The sequence below is a fragment of the Monodelphis domestica genome, chromosome 3 (assembly GCF_027887165.1).
Source record: "Monodelphis domestica isolate mMonDom1 chromosome 3, mMonDom1.pri, whole genome shotgun sequence".
Taxonomy (NCBI): Eukaryota; Metazoa; Chordata; class Mammalia; order Didelphimorphia; family Didelphidae; genus Monodelphis; species Monodelphis domestica.
Window position 1 is genome coordinate 80606191 of NC_077229.1, and position 15896 is coordinate 80622086.

The 15896-nt window shown below is 41.5% G+C and overlaps 1 protein-coding gene across 2 annotated transcripts; it reads right to left on the minus strand.

Annotated features, from left to right (window-relative positions):
* Window positions 1–1849: 1849 nt before the first annotated feature.
* On the minus strand, window positions 1850–4348 carry MRPL34 (mitochondrial ribosomal protein L34). Of its 2 annotated transcripts, none has more exons than XM_056822270.1 (2): window positions 4164–4348; window positions 1850–2357 (listed from the first exon to the last, which is right to left on the minus strand). In XM_056822270.1, exons 1-2 carry the CDS (start codon window positions 4292–4294, stop codon window positions 2105–2107), a joined length of 384 nt encoding a protein of 127 aa, XP_056678248.1. In that variant the 5' UTR covers window positions 4295–4348; the 3' UTR covers window positions 1850–2104. The 2 variants fall into 2 exon arrangements, with proteins under 2 accessions (XP_056678248.1, XP_056678249.1); XM_056822271.1 differs by having other exon boundaries at window positions 4186–4342.
* Window positions 4349–15896: the final 11548 nt, after the last annotated feature.

Genomic DNA, 15896 nt, shown 5'->3' on the forward strand with positions numbered 1-15896 from the left:
AATTAAAAAAGAAAAAAGAATTGTCTTTTGCCTTTTTGTATCTTCTTTGCTTAGCATAGTGCCTGGCACATAGCTCTTAAATTCTAATTGACTGATCTCTAATCATAGTATTACTTAGGCCACTTTTCCCCACCTTTCAGTGAAAATAGCAGGAGAGGCTTTATCAAATGTTTTTGCCTTCTAGATCAAACAGAACAAGTATGTCTAATCTCTCTTCTATATAGCCTCTTAAAAGTTTTTAAAAGACATCATATCCCACTCATCTCCCATTTTTATAATCCCTTCTCTGGCTAAATATTTTCTTTCAACTGGTCTAGTAGTGACATGAGCTGGAGGTCCTTTTATAATCCTGGCTATCATCCTCTGACCCTTCCACCTCTTCAGTCTCCTCTCTAAGCTATGGTTGTCCCCAGAATTGACATGACACTCTAGATAGGTGACCAGTGAAACTGTCCCCTCTTGAGTACACCTTTCCAGAAGTTGTGGCATGCACACCAGGCCATACCCCTGTAAACTGCTTCAGCAAATTGGCAAACTCAGGTTGAGAGAAACCACAAAGGATCAGTCACAACCTATTCTCCCTACCCATCCCCATCTTTCTTTTCCAGCCTTATACCTTAGATCCCCAACCCCATATACTCTTGGATCCAGTGATACTGGACTCTTTGCTGTTCTTTAAAAAGACATTCCATCTCCTGACTCAATAATTTTCACTGATCATCTTCCAAGTCTGAAATGACTACTCTTACTTCCACTTCCTAGCTTTCCTGGTTTCCTTCAATTCCTACCTAAAATCCCACTTTCTACAGGAAGTCTTTCCTCTTTAGTGCCTTCTCACTGTTGATTAATTTCCATTTATCCTGTCTACATCTTGATTGTACATAGTTACTTAGATATTGTCTCACTCATTAAATTGTGAGCTCCTTATGGGAATGGACTCTTCCCTTTGTATAACCAAGCTTACAATAGTGCTTGGCACACAGTAGGCATTTAAATGTTTATTGACTGAATGACTTAGAAGATTTAGGGGGTAGGGGAAGGACAAAGCAATTATCTTCTAGTATTTGAAGAGTTGTCTTGGAAGTATTAGGTATGTGTTTGACTCTACATAGAAGCAGCACATGGAAGTTGCAGAAGGGCAGATTCAGGCTACATTTGAAACTGGGACCCTAGAGGCTGTCAAGTTTTTCACTTTACAGGTGAAAAAAAAAGACCCATGGAAGTGCCTTGTGTCTTGCTTACATCAGAAATAAGATCTGAAGTTGAATCCTCTGATTACCTACCTTGAGAGGTAGACCTAAAACAAATTTTACAAAGTCCACATTTCCAGAGAGCTCTTAAGGCTCTCAGACCTTGCATGCAGAAAGACCAGTTAAACTATCACATAGTCATTTATTTATTGATGAAAATCTCAGAATTGAGTTTTTGGAGCTGGAAGAGATAAACTCTTCAAGGGGAGATGCATTATTTGCCCTTGTTCAGTCTTTATGTAATGGAGTCTCCAATCTCCTCACCATCACCTAATTTATCTAGTATCTTTCCTAAAATATGGTTAGTAGAACTGAATGCCATGGGACTATCTCATTTCTGGACATTTTAACTCTTTTATTTTGCCTAAGACTGAATCTTTGCCATGTCACAGTTTTCTCGAGTTTACAATGCACTAAACCCCCTAAATTTTTTTCAAAGAACTATTGTTTAGTCATACTGTCCATTCTTTGTATGGTCAATTTTTAAAACTTGGGATAATACATCTATTCCATTGAATTTCATTTTAATACATATACTTATTAACCTCCCTTCCCCCTCCCCCAAACTGTACACTAGGGAAAAGATCACACTCCAATAATTCCACAGGGTTTAAATGCTTTAATGGTTCTGAATTTAGTACATTTCTGACATTATAGAGAGAACTTCAGTTTTCTGAACTCAAAGACCTTGATGAAAAAGTCCCATGGTATACTATACCAAGGAAAGCCACTATCCTGGGTCAGTATGCAAGAGGCAAAGCTTTGTCTTAGTGATCTTCCCTTCCATTCCATCTCGCTAACGCAGTCTCTAGATGTTGCTCATTCTGCCTCCCTGACAGAGCCTGTTCAGGGCCTCAGTGACTCAAGGACTTTCTACCCTTCAGCATTCGTCGCAAGATAACCTGGATTCCTCCAGGGGTGCTGAGCCTCCGAATCCAGCCATGTTTCCGCTTCCGTTTGATGTTGCTGGGCTGGTATTCGTTGCCTCGAGCCTTAGGACGGACCTGTTGATAGCTCCAAGGTGCATGGAAGCTGCCAGGGGGATCAGCTGAGACTCTGGTGAAGACGGTGAGAGTCCTGAGCTGGGGCAGCCATGATAGGAATGATCTATTGTGAAGGAAGAGTTTTCTGTGAGCAAACTCAAGAAGAGGGAGCAGCCCTGGAATATGAATGATGGGCCATGCTGGGGACCACTCAGAAACTGACCAGTGAAATGTTCATTCCTCGGCATTATTTGGGACTGGGGCTGTGCTATGAATAGCAATGGGCACCAATTGGAAGTCCTAGTGGGAAGCAGGTCAAGTAGCATTAACCCCATTTTACAGAGGAGGAAATAAGGGAAGTTCCTCCAGAGAGGGGAAATGACTTACCTAGTATTTTCCTCAAGTTAATAGAAAGAATAGGCAGCTAGGTGGTTCAATGGATTGAGAGCCAGGAGGTCCTGAGTTCATATCTGGCTTCAAACATTTCCTAGCTAGACAAGCCACCTAACCCCATTGCCCAGTCCTTACTGCTCTTCTGCCTTGGAACCAGTACACAGTATTGAGTCTAAAACTGAAGGAAAGGGATTTAAAAAAAGAGGGGGCTGTGTCTTTTGGTTCCAGATAACTTCTCTACATCCCCCTCCAGCCACCATCCATATCAATCATCCACTGAACTAGACTAGAAGTTCCTCAAATGTGGGATGGACATGTTTTTTAAACCTTTATATCTCTAGGCTTAAGCACAGGGACTTGCATGAAGTACATACTTAATAAATCTTTGACTCTCCCCAATCACTGACCCTCTTCCCTCTTTCTATTTATTCCCTTTTCTTCTTGATAGGCCTACCTTAGTCTGGGATAATAGCATTCTCTTACCCTCTCCGTTCCAGTTTCAACACTGTATGTTCTAAAATGTCCTCCTAGCTTTTTTCTGGCTCTAACATTGGACATTTTAAGGTTCACTCTCCCCCATTCCAATTCAAAAACTGCATATTGCACACTGACAGTGGAGTTGGAAAGACTTGAGATCAAACTGTGCCTTGGACACTTACTAAATGTAAACCGTAGGGGGCAGCTGGGTAGTTCAGTGGATTGAGAGCCAGGCCTAGAGATGGGAGGTCCTAGGTTCAAATCTGGCCTCAGACACTTCCCAGCTGGGTGACCCTGGGCAAGTCACTTGACCCCCATTGCCTAGCCCTTACCACTCTTTTGTCTTGGAGCCAATACACAATACAAGACTGAAGGTAAGGGTTTAAAAAAAAATGTAAACCGTAATCCCATGTCTCAATTTCTTCTGTATAATGAGGGAACTGGCCTCTGGCCTCTGGGATCCTTTGGTTCACCCACCCCCTTATCTCAGATATACTTTTCCGGGCTCTCTCCTACTATCTCTCCCAGCTCTAAGGTACCATGTTCTAAGGCTTCCCTCTCCCTTCTCAGCTCTAAGGGACCCCGTTCTGTCTTAGAATTAATACTGTGTATTGGTTCCAAGACAGAAGAGCAGTAAGGATTAAGCAATGGGTATTAAGTCATTTATCCAAGGTCACAAAGCTAGTAAGTATTTGAATCTAAATTTGAACCCAGGACTGGCTCTCCATTCACTAAGTCACCTAGCCAACCCCAAAGGTTCCCAAGGCTCCTCTCTCTCTCTCTCAGCTCTAAGGTTCCTTGTTCTAATGCTCAACTCTATCTCAGCTTTAAGGTTCCGTGTTCTAATGTTCCCCTCTCCTCTGTTCTAAGGTTCCATGTTCAAAGGCTCCCCTCCCCCCTTTTAACTCTAAGGTTTTATGTTCTAAGGCTCCCCTCCCCCTCGATCAGTTCTGCAGGTCCCGGTTCTAAAGCTCCCCTCCCCCCCGCTCTGCTCGGCAGTTCCCCGTTCTAAGGCTCCTCTCCCTTTTCTCTTCCAGATATTTCCCTCCCTAGCCCTCACCTGGGGGCGGGGGAAAGCCCACCCTGGGGTGCAGTAAGGCCCCGCCACTGGCCAAGGGTTCGCAGCACGTAGCCCATCTTCCCTCCTCTCCGCCTCGATATTGACCTCTCTAAAGCCCGGAACAGAGTCATCTCCCATTGGTTTCTACCCACCAATCATAGTCGTCCGTAAGAGGAAGCGCGTAAAATATGAGGCAAACAGAGTTTACCTAGCTCCGGTCCTCTGCGAAAAGGCGGTGCTCTGCAACAATGCCTCATGGGAGTTGTAGTCCCGAGGAGGCTGGACTACATACGTAGGAGACTGCTGGTTTGTGGCCACTCCTGGAGCTGATTGGCTGGGTGGGGCTATGGCTGAGACCGGCCCTGGCTGGCGGATCTCTGAAACTCCTGCCTCGGCGTTCCCCCGATGTCTCATTCCTCCAAATTTGCCCATTTCTGTCTCCGGTGCCACCCTCCTCTCCGGCAACCAGATTCCAACCTAATCATCTCATCTCGTCTCATCTCTTCTCTTCTCCTCTCCTCCTCTCTTTTTCTTTCTCTCTCCCTCACTCTCTTCTCCCACCTTCTCTATCTCTCTCTCTGTCTCGTTTCTGTCTCTCTCTCCCTCCCTCAGTCTCAGTCTGTGTCTTTGCCGGCTCCCTGACTCCCAGCCCATTAATGTTTTGTTTTGTTTTTTAATTTAGAATATTTTTCCATGGTTACATCATGATTCCCTCCCCTTCCTTTTTTTTCCTCCCCCCTCCCAAAGCCGACTAGAAGTTCCACTGGGTTATGCATGTATCATTGTTCAAAACCCATTTCCACGTTATTCATATTTGCAGTAGAGCGATTCTTTAACTTCAAAACCCTAATTATATCCCTATCTCACTTCGTGGTCGATCATATATTTTTCTAATGCCTTTCTGGTTCCACAGTTCTTTCTCTGGATGTGAATAGTTCTTTCTCATAAATTCCTCTGGATTGTCCTGGGTCATTGCATTGCTGCTAGTAGAGACGTCCATTACATTCAATTGTGCCACAGTGTATCAGCCTCTGTGTACAATGTTCTCCTGGTTCTGCTCCTCTCACTCTGCATCACTTCCTGGAGGTTGTTCCATTTCACATGGAATCCCTCCAGTTCGTTATTCCTTTGAGCACAATAGTATTCCATCACCAACAGATACCACACTTTGTTCAGCCATTCCCTGTGGGGTTTTCCTTAATGGACTTCCCTGACCAGCAGGGTCCCACAAGGGAAGGGGCTCACCTTTGTGATGGGACCCGAGGAGAGGTAGGAACCGAGAACCAGGGTGGAAATGAAAGACACGGACAAATCAGTGATTGGATAGGGCAGGCAACCCCTATGATTTTCCTTAAGGCGGAAAATGAGGATAATGGAACACAAGGTGGTTGAGGAGATTAAGATAGAGAATGCAGGCTGAGATGGTCACAGCCTCGGGGAAGAAAAGGACTTGGAGGAGAAAGAGAGAGAGAGAAACGGTAATCCTATCTAGGTAAAGAACCTTCCTAAAAAGAGAAAATTCCAGGGGTTGCCTTGCTTTTATTGATGAGGAGGCAGAGGGATGCCTCTAATCACGCAGACAATCACGATTGGGTGGTACAGTGGAGGGAACACCTTTTGGGCGTGTAGGACATAACCACGCTTTCCCAGGCAAGTCTCCGAACATGTTAATGGACTTGTGTTGGGCAATAGGTCTCGTGATCAGGTCAAGGTTACCTTCACAAACCTTATCGGTAAAGCCTCATGCTTGGAGACACAGTAATAATACAGTCATCTATATTTCATAGATGTGAATATGCTTGGGATGCTACATTCCCTAATCGAAGGGCATCCCCTCATGCCTAGCCCTTACCATTCTTCTGCCTTGGAACCAATACTTACCATTGATTCTAAGATATAAGGTAAGGGTTTCAAAAAACAAACAAACAAGAAAGAAAGAAATAGAAAAACAAAAACAAAAAACCTGAGGCCATCAAACCCAACTCATTTTACTTATTTATTAAAACTCTTACCTTCCTATCTTAGAATCAATACCTGTATTGATTACAAGGCAGAAGAGTGATAAGGGATGGGTAATGGGGGGAGGGGATATTAAGTGATTTGCCCAGGGTCTCACACCTAGAAGTATCTGAGGCCAAATTTGAACTCAAGATCTTCTATCTTGGTGTCTGGCTCTCAATCCACTAAAGTCATCTAACTACTGTCAACTACTAACTACTGTGTCAACATGGAACCTAGGAATCCCAAACTTGTGGCCTAGTGGGATCTGATGAACCCCAAGTTTCAGGACTAGCTTATAGGTTGGAGACCCCAAAGCTTGTTCTTGTTCCCTGTTCCCATGGGAATCTACCCTGAAGGGAATCTCAGGCTAGCAGTGGGGGACCCTCAGGGGAATGATAATCCACTTCAGGTGGGAGCTAAGACCAAGCCTAAGTCAAGTGACTCTTCTTTTCTAGAAGCCTTTCCCAGTATATCACACCCTCCTTCCGAGGATCAAACTTGGCTCCTCCATAAATTTGTTGGGGAGAAATCTTTTATGCAAGCTTAGGGCCACAATAACTTGCTCTCCAGAAGGCTCTATGTCACTGAAATTGCCTGAGGAATCCTTAACTTTGCTCCCTGTACTTTTCAGATACTCAGAAGAGGAAGGAGACTCCTATTTTTGAGATCCCAACTGATATACCTGAATCATCCTGGGCCACATCATTTTATGATGTTGGCCTACTTAAATTGGCTGTCGCTGTCCAAATTAAAACAAAATCTAGCCCACCTCCTTCCATTCATCAGTACCCTCTTTCAAAGGAGGCAATTGATAGCATTACACCTGTAATGAATTCACTGACTGATCAAGGCATCATAATTCCCTGTAAATCTGAATACAATATGCCCATCCTGCCTGTTAAAAAACCAAATTGGGGGGGGGGGGGAGCTGGGGAGCTCAGTGGATGGAGAGCTAGGCCTAGAGACAGGAGGTACTAGATTCAAATCTGGCCTCAGACACTTCCCAGCTCTGTGTCCCAGGGCAAGTCACTTAACCTTCATTGCCTAGCCCTTACCACTCTTCTACCTTGGAACCAGTACACAGTGTTAATTCCAAGACAGAAGGTAAAGGTTTAAAAAAAATTTAAAAATGAAACAAAATAAACCAAATTGGGGCCCAATGACAAGCATCTTATAAATTTGTCCAGGATTTGAGAACTGTGAACAATCACGTTATAAAGAGACACCCTGTAGTTTCCAACATAAATACTTATGTTGTTTATTTAAAAAGTTATTATTCACCTCAGGGGGGCCAAGTTATTGTTGTGAACTTTTAAAATTTGAGCAATTTTAGGATAAGAAACTTGCTACCTCCCAGAATCCAGAATGCCCCATGAAGATAGATGCCAGCAGAGACCACATGCTGTACCAGAAGATCCAGAGTGAACTTTGGGATGTGAATTGAACTATTGGGGGTTGAAATGCTTTTGTTTTGAATGTATACTCTCATGCCAAAGGGGACTGCCCCCAAATTGGCTTTTTGTCAACCTAGTAATCATTGGTTTTGTTCTCTTTTCCTTTTATCCACAAATTATTGTCATTTTTAAGTTGATTATATTTCTATGATCCTTTTGGAGAAACTGGTTTCCCAAAATCACAGGGGGAATATGTATATAGAGAGATTTTGAGCCTTTGGATTTCATCCCCCAGAAGTCCCTTAGTATTTCACAAAATTCCTTTTTCTTGCATCCCCACATTTTGTGTGATTGTATTTAATTGGTTATAACTCTTCCCTCTTCCTCTCTTTTGGACTTGCAACCTGGCTAAAGTCAGGCAGTTCTTTTGTTTTAGTTATTATTAATAAAACTTTATAAAATATAATATTTAGTTATTGATCATTAATGTTTAAACTCACAACATGATTGTATATCTTTAGTGTACATTGCTAATAAACCTCATAATGATTTACTAGACACCCCTCTGGATAATTTGGATTTAATATTATTTACAGATGGTTCTTTTATGAGGGATGGTGTGCATTATACAGGAGCTGCAGTAATTACCAAATTTGATACTCTCTGGTCAGCTTCCTTACCCTCAAACCTAAGCGCATGGGATGCAGAACTCACAGCTTTGAAACATGCCTGTATCATTGCAAAGGATAAAAGTTACAATTTACACAGACTCCAGCTACACCTTTGGCATTTGTCACACAGTTGGCATGCTATGGCTTCAGAGGGGATTCTTAACATCAGCTGGAAAATGTATTGCCAATGCAAACCTTATTACTGAACTTCCTTCTACCATATAGCTCCCCAAAGCCATAGCTGCTATTCACTGCTCTGCACCCACAGGTGGCACTGACCCTGTCTCCAGGGGAAATAGCCAAGCAGATATTGCAGTCAACCTAGCAGCCTTAGAAGGCCCTGAATTAATTATGTACTAACAATTACAGATTTGGATCTATTCCTTTCCTATAATTATAAGGAAGTAGAAAACTGGAAGCAAAAATTTAAAGCAAAACAGATTAATGGAGTATGGGTATCATCAGATGGCAAACCCTTGGTCCCTAGAGCTTTCTATAACCAGATTTGTCACTCCATCCATAAACATGATCATTTCAGCACCCAAAGCACTGTAGACTATGTTCAAAGAGTATAGATATTACCTGGAATAACTACAATTGCCTCCAAAGTATGTATAGCTTGTCCTACCTGACATGCTTTTAATCAACATTCCTTTTGAGGAAAAGCCTTTGGTGGACTTCCTCTCGTTACACACCGTTTAAGCATTTACAAATTGACTTTATCTCTATGCCAAAAGCTGGACAGTATAAATTTTGTCTGGTCATAGTTGATCAACTGACCAGGTAGCATGAAGCATTTCCTACTGCTCATGCTACAGCAGCTTTTGTTGCCAAAGTCCTTTTGAAAGAAGTGATTCCTCATTTTGGCCTACCAGCACATTGATTCAGATAAAGGAACTCATTTTACTTATTTGGTCTTATCTGAAATTTATTGGTGTTTGGGAATAACTCCTAAATTTTACAGACCATATCATCCCTAGACCTCCAGCCAAGTTGAAAGAATGAATAAAGAACCTAAAACCATATTTGCCAAATTGTGCATGGGGACTCATTTGAAGTGTCCTGAAGGGGGAAGCTGGGTAGCACAGTGGATCGAGAGTCAGGTCTAGAGACGGGAGATCCTAGGTTCAAATCTGGCCTCAGACACTTTCCAGATGTGTGACCCTGGGCAAGTCACTTAACCCCCATTGCCTAGCCCTTACCACTCATTTGCCTTGGAGCCAATATACAGTATTGACTCCAAGATGGAAGGTGAGGGTTTTAAATAAATAAATAAATTGACAAACAAATACATAAATAAATGAATAAACAAACAATGAATGAATGAATGAATGAATGAACAAATAAATAAATAAATAAATAAATAAAGTGTCCTGAAATTCTAACTCTGGCCCTATTTTATCTCAGATGCAGACCCAGAGGTGATTTATTCATCTCACCATTTGAGATGCTATTTGGACATCCACCTATTCAAGCACAACCATTTATCCCTGCCTATACTTCATTGTTAGGAGGGGATACATATATCATACAATTACAAACAAAATTGGGAGAACTCTACGACTCTGGAGCTGCTATTCAAGCAGGCCTCACTTCATGATTTAAACCCAGGTGATAGTGTGTACTGGGTTGACTGAACCTGCTTATGATGGACTGTTCCAGATCCTACTAACTACACCAACAACCATATACATTGGAGAGAGGGACTCATTGTAGTCATGTAAAATGAGTATATTCTGTTGATAATGAATAATTGCTTGTACTGATTGTATTTGACTATTGATTGTGATAAGACTTCTTCATTGCTGGATTTATACTATTGTTGCACTTTATTTGGTTGATCCTTGTACTTGAACAAATTGCCTTGTAGCACACATATACTACCTCAAAGAAGAAAATCTGTATTAGTGACCTATAGAAATCTGATGTTCCTTTTGTAACATTTTGTGCTTTTTCTAATTTTTTTGGTATTTTCTTGAATGTATTATTGTTTTGTCTACCTCATTTGCACTCACACTGGATCATGGTAAAGAGGAATTGAATCTTATTTTTTGAAAACTAGCCTCTATACCTTTGTAATTTTTTGCCTTTGAAACACATGTCACTAGTATTGAGAATATTTTTAAACTATTTTTATTTTTTGCAATGGAATAAGCTAAGGTGGCCATTTACTTAGCATATAAAAACATACCCAAAATGCTTTGGACTATGGCAACCTGTCACTAGTTATTTAACTTTTATGAGACTTTAGCTCGATGACTATGTCTAATCCAAGGAGAAACACAAAAGGAGCATAGAGCTTGACCTGCAAAAAAGTGCCAAAGGAGCACAAAAAGGTCAAAGAAACCAAACCAGTCCTATGGGGATTGATGACATTCTGTACAAAAAGTGCAATGACTTGATCATGTGTGAGACTTGTGGCTGTTTAACATGTATTAAATGCTGGACTTCCTTGTACCACGCTCTATATCAAGCACATAGCATCGATTATTCTGGCTCCATTATCCCAAAAAGTGAAGAAAAAGGGTTGAACCGGGGAATTCTATTTCCCATTTGTCTCTTTTTCTATTTTCTTTCATGATGTGACAACTTACTGTAGTCCAGACTGCTAAACTGGGTTAGTGAGTGATTGTCATTGAGTGAGACATGGATTGCTACAAGAGCCTGTTGTGATTTGTGAACTTTTTTATTTTTTTTCCTTCCCAGAATGTTTTTTCAAGTTTTCTTTTTATATTATATATTTCACTCAGAAATATATATAAATATAAATATATGAATATAAAAAGTTATTTTTTTATTTCTTTGATGTTTTTACCACTTGATTCATATGCCTTATATCTCAACCACGTATCCCTGTGTAATTCCTAGGTGTATCCTTGTACCCTCAGAGGGGAATGTATTATTATTTTCATCAGAGGGAACTATGTTATTGTTGTGGTCTTTGACTTGAATTTGAGCCTAATTTAGAACAAGAGACTTTCCCCCGGAATCCAGAAGGCGACCATGAAGATGCCTGCAGAGACCACACTGCACCAGAAGATCCAGAGTGAACTTTGAGATAGGGCAAATTTGAACTTTGGGGGGGGTTGAATGCATTGCATTTGTTTTGAATGTACACTGTTATGCCACATGGAAGCTAGAGGATCTCTCTTGGTTTCTCTAGCCTTTTTTCCTTTTGCTTCAAGTTAAATATTTAATCAATATTAAATATAATATTTGGCATATTGAATATTAATTTTACTATTTACAGTTTGCTATTTCCTTCTCCAGTGGATAAAGGCAAACAGGTGAAATGATTTGCCCAGGGTCACATAGCTAGTCAGTGTCTGAGATTGGATTTGAACTCAGACTTCCTGACTTCAGGCTCAGCACTTTATCATCCACTGCTCCATCTGGCTGCCTCGTCTACTGGTTAGAGTAACTATTATATACTGTTGTGCTACAAGAATTGACAAGCAGGATGATTTCAAAAGAATCTGGAAAGACTTACATGAACTGATGCAAAATGAAGTGAGCAGAACCAGAAGAATATTATACACAGTGACAACAAAATTTTTTGATGAACAAAGTGTGAATGACTTAGTCATTCTCAGCAATGAAGTGATCCAAGACAATCCCAGAGATTCAAGATGAAAAAATGCCATCTACCCTCCATACCCTCCAAGAAAGAACTGGAAGAGTTGTTAATCATTGTGCCAGGGTCCCAAAGGGATGGCCTCATTAACAGCCTCTGCTGGGTCTTGAACCAGGAACTTTTATGGCTGACAATCATAATGAGGAAATTGAGCATTATCAGGGATACGTCTGAGAATTAGCCTGTGTAGTTGGCAGTATATTAGAGGCATTGTGGTACAGGGAAAAGATCATGGATTGTAGACCCACATTCAAGCACCAGCTCTGCCTCTCACTAGCTCTGTGCCCTTGGACACATCTCTTTCCTATTTATGGGAAAGGAATCTCAGTTTCATCATAGGCAAATTGTGGATAACAATTTGTTCCTTGTCTTTCTCATGGGACACTTAATTTCTTTAATTTCTGGGTTTTTTTTTTTTTTTAGGTTTTTCTAAGACAGAAGGGAGCAGAAAGGCAGACATTTGGAGTTAGGTGACTTGCCCAGGGTCACACAGCTAGGAAGAGTCTGAGGCCAGATTTGAACCCAGGATCTCCCATCTCTAGGCCTTACTCTAATCCACTGAGCCACCCAGCTAAACCCCCTCCCAGGATTCTTGTGAATATCAAATAAGATAATATTTGCAAAGTGCTATGAATTTACTAAAGATTTATTCTATAAACCATATTGAGATCCTACTTCAGAGAAAAATCCAGATGGCTGTATTTGATTCAGCAAGCATTTATTAAATATACTATTCGAGTCCAAGGCAACCAGACAAATTTGCTTATGTCAGTTCTTTATAGTTTCTAGAATATCTACACACCTGGGGGCAGCTGTTGAAACTGCAGAAACAAAGCTCAGGAGGCCACGTGACCCACATACAGTGGGCATATGATAGCTATTCTAATAACTGGCATGTAGGTAAAATTTTAAGGTTTATGAAGTCCTTTTTAGAACACGAGGCGATTACTATAAGTATTATTATCCCCATCATTACTGACCATGGGACAAGGGAGTCTCAGAAGGAGTAAAGGGAGTTGTCAATAAGTATTATAGGAAGGATTCAAACCCAGGTCTTTCCTGACATGAATTTCAGGATTCTTCCTATAATACTGCACGGTATGTCTGGGAGAATCTGGGATTCTAAATCTTAACTCACCACTTAATAGCCCTATCATCAGGGGCACCTTGTAAAATCACATCACAGAATCTCCAAACTGGAAGGGGCTCTCCTAGGACATCTGGTTCAATGAAACCAAGCAAGAGTCATTTCTCTACATCCATTACAAGTGATCCTACAACCTCCTGGGAATGAGCAACCCACTACCTTCTGAGGAAGCCCTTTACACTTCTGAATAATTCTCAGAATGAGAAAGTTTTTCCTCTTTATTGAGGCAAAAGTTACACCTCCTTATTGATCCTTTTTTGGTTCTCCAGGATCAGAAGGAACTAATTTAATCTCTTTTTCATGAGAAAGCTCTTCAAATGGTTGAGTACAACTACTCTGTCTCTGCTAATACTTTCTATTCTGGGCTAAATACCTTCAGCTCCTCTTTCTGGGCAGCTAGGTGGTACAATGGATTGAATACACACTTAGAGGGGGCAGCTGGGTGGCTAAGTGGATGGAGAGCCAGGCTCAGAGATGGGAAGTACTGGGTTCAAATTTGGTCTCAAGACACTTCCTAGCTGTGTGACCCTGGGCAAGTCACTTGGCCCTCCATTGCCTAGCCCTTACCACTCTTCTGCCCTGGAACCAATACAGAGTATTAATTCCAAGATGGAAGGTAAGGGTTAAAAAAAAAAAACACTAGACTTAGAGTAAAAAAAACTCTTCTTGAGGTCAGATATTTACCAGCTGTGTGACCCTGGGAAAGTCACTTAACCCTGTTTGCCTCAGTTTTCTCATTTGTCAGATGAGCTAGAGAAGGAAATGGCAAACCACTCCAATATGAACCAAATGGGGTCTCAAAGAGTCAGACAAACTGAAAAACAACTGAATCTCTCACTCTTTTCCCTGTGATACCTCTATGGGAAAGTGCTATGGAGATGGTAGACTCAAGCAGAAGCTATGCCAGAGATCCACAATTTAATATTTTGGACTTGCTATTCTGCAAATGTTCTTAGAAATTTCTAGAAGAAAGGAGTTCACTCTCCATCTTACCGGTTTGTTCCACCTGAGAAGATAGCAAGGTGCCTAAGGTCAAGCAATGTGACCAGTTGCTTGCTGTCCTATCTCCTTTCTTTGAACTTGTCAATTCCTGAATGGACGATGGCCATAAAAAGCTAAAGAGTGATGCTTTGCTCCAGTTGAGAACTGAGAGAGTGAGCTGGTAAGATTGCTGAGTAACTGAGGAGAACTTTGCCTTAACTCCCTCCCCCATTTTCTGTTAAAGGAAGTTAACACCTGGGGTGGGGGACAGGCTGGAGTGCTCTGAAAGTACTCCACTGTTTACCTGTTTAAGGGGATGTAATTGACTGTGAGATGGTGATCAATCACACTTCTCCCCAGATCACATCTCCTTAAAAGCACCCCAAACTTACAGATCCCTAAAACTAGCTCTGAAAAAATCAGTGGGAAAAAGCCTGAAGTTTGGGTTAGTGCCCCTCTCCATGGGAACAAAGCCCAACTTTCAAGTCAAGAAACAGACTGAACAAAATGAGCGAACAACAACAAAAAGAGCTGGAGATAAAAACTACTATGGTGAGAAAGTAGATCAAGACACAAACTCAGAAGACAATATGAAAATGGCTACAAGCAAATCCTCAACAACAACAAAAATTAAAATTGGACACAAGCCAACAAGAATTCTTAGAAGAGCTTAAGAAAGAGATAATAGTGGAAGAGGAATAATTTTGAAAAGAAATGGGAATGATGCAAGAAAGTTATGAAAAGAAAATAATTAATAGCTTGGCAAAAAAGGCACAAAAAATCTTGTTTAAAGTAGTACCTGAAAAAACAAGATTGGCCAAATGGTAAAATAGGCAAAAGGATTCATTGAGGAAGAGAACTTCTTAAAAAGCAAGGAAAGGGGGTAGCTGGGTGACTCAGTGAATTGAGAACCAGGCCTAGAGATGGGAGGTTCTGGGTTCAAATTTGACTTCAGACACTTCCTAGCTGGGTGACCCTGGGCAAGTCACTTAACTCCAACTGCCTAGCCCTTACCACTCTTCTGCCTTGGAACCAATACACAGTATTGATTCTAAGATGTGTAAGAGGAGGTTTGAGATCTTGGAAGGAAAATGAACTTGGAAGAGCTACAGGATTCCACAGCAGTGGGGAATGGGAAAAAAATAACAGAACTTTGGAGAGAGAGGGAAAGAACTGATGGAAGCAGTTGGAAATGGAGGGATGTTTGAGATTACCTCACCAGAGAGGTTGACTCTGGCTAATCCTCTGATCCAGTGATCTCTTTCCCTGTGATTCCTGACCCCAGATCCTCACAAGAAGACAAGCCAATTGGACAGGACTTTGAAACATAAGCTGTACACTAAGAAAGATTTCTGTCAACCTCCTTGAACTTTGAACTTGAGGACACTCATTGTGCAGCCAAGAGTCCAGAGTTTCTTTACTCTGACCCCAAGGGGATCAGGTGAACCAAAACCTGATCTGCCTGACTTTGGGGGGAAGGGTAGTAGTTAGACAGGAACCCCTTTTCCCTCCTTCCTTCTTGAACCTCAATTTCCTACCCTCCATCTTATCTGCCCTGTTCCTTTTCTGTTTCCCTCAAATAAATTCAGGTAATAGGACCCAGAAACTGACTCAAACCTTTACTAGAGGGAAGCTTGAAATTGAGGGGGAGAGAAGTGATATTACTCTTCCCAGAAAGAAAGAGGGCTATCACCACAAGCTTCTTCAAACCAGATCCTTCAAAGAACCCAGTAGTTAAGAGTTGAAGGCAACCATATTGGGTTGTTTTTTTGTTTGCTTGTTTTTTTCAGAGAGAGCTGAGGGGGAAAAAGACTTCCTTCTCTCCCTTGGCTTATCAACATCACCTCCTCACTCTGTCCCTGCCTTAGAGGGAGAAGACTCCATTCCCTTTTTACTCTTTCTTCC

Bases quoted from the DNA above. Each gene is read 5' to 3' on its own strand.
- MRPL34 (XM_056822270.1), bottom strand. From the start codon at position 4,294: ATGACTCTGTTCCGGGCTTTAGAGAGGTCAATATCGAGGCGGAGAGGA. The intron at 2,358-4,163 runs GTGAGGGCTAGG...CCTTCACAATAG, and splicing joins GGGCTTTCCCCCGCCCCCAG to ATCATTCCTATCATGGCTGC.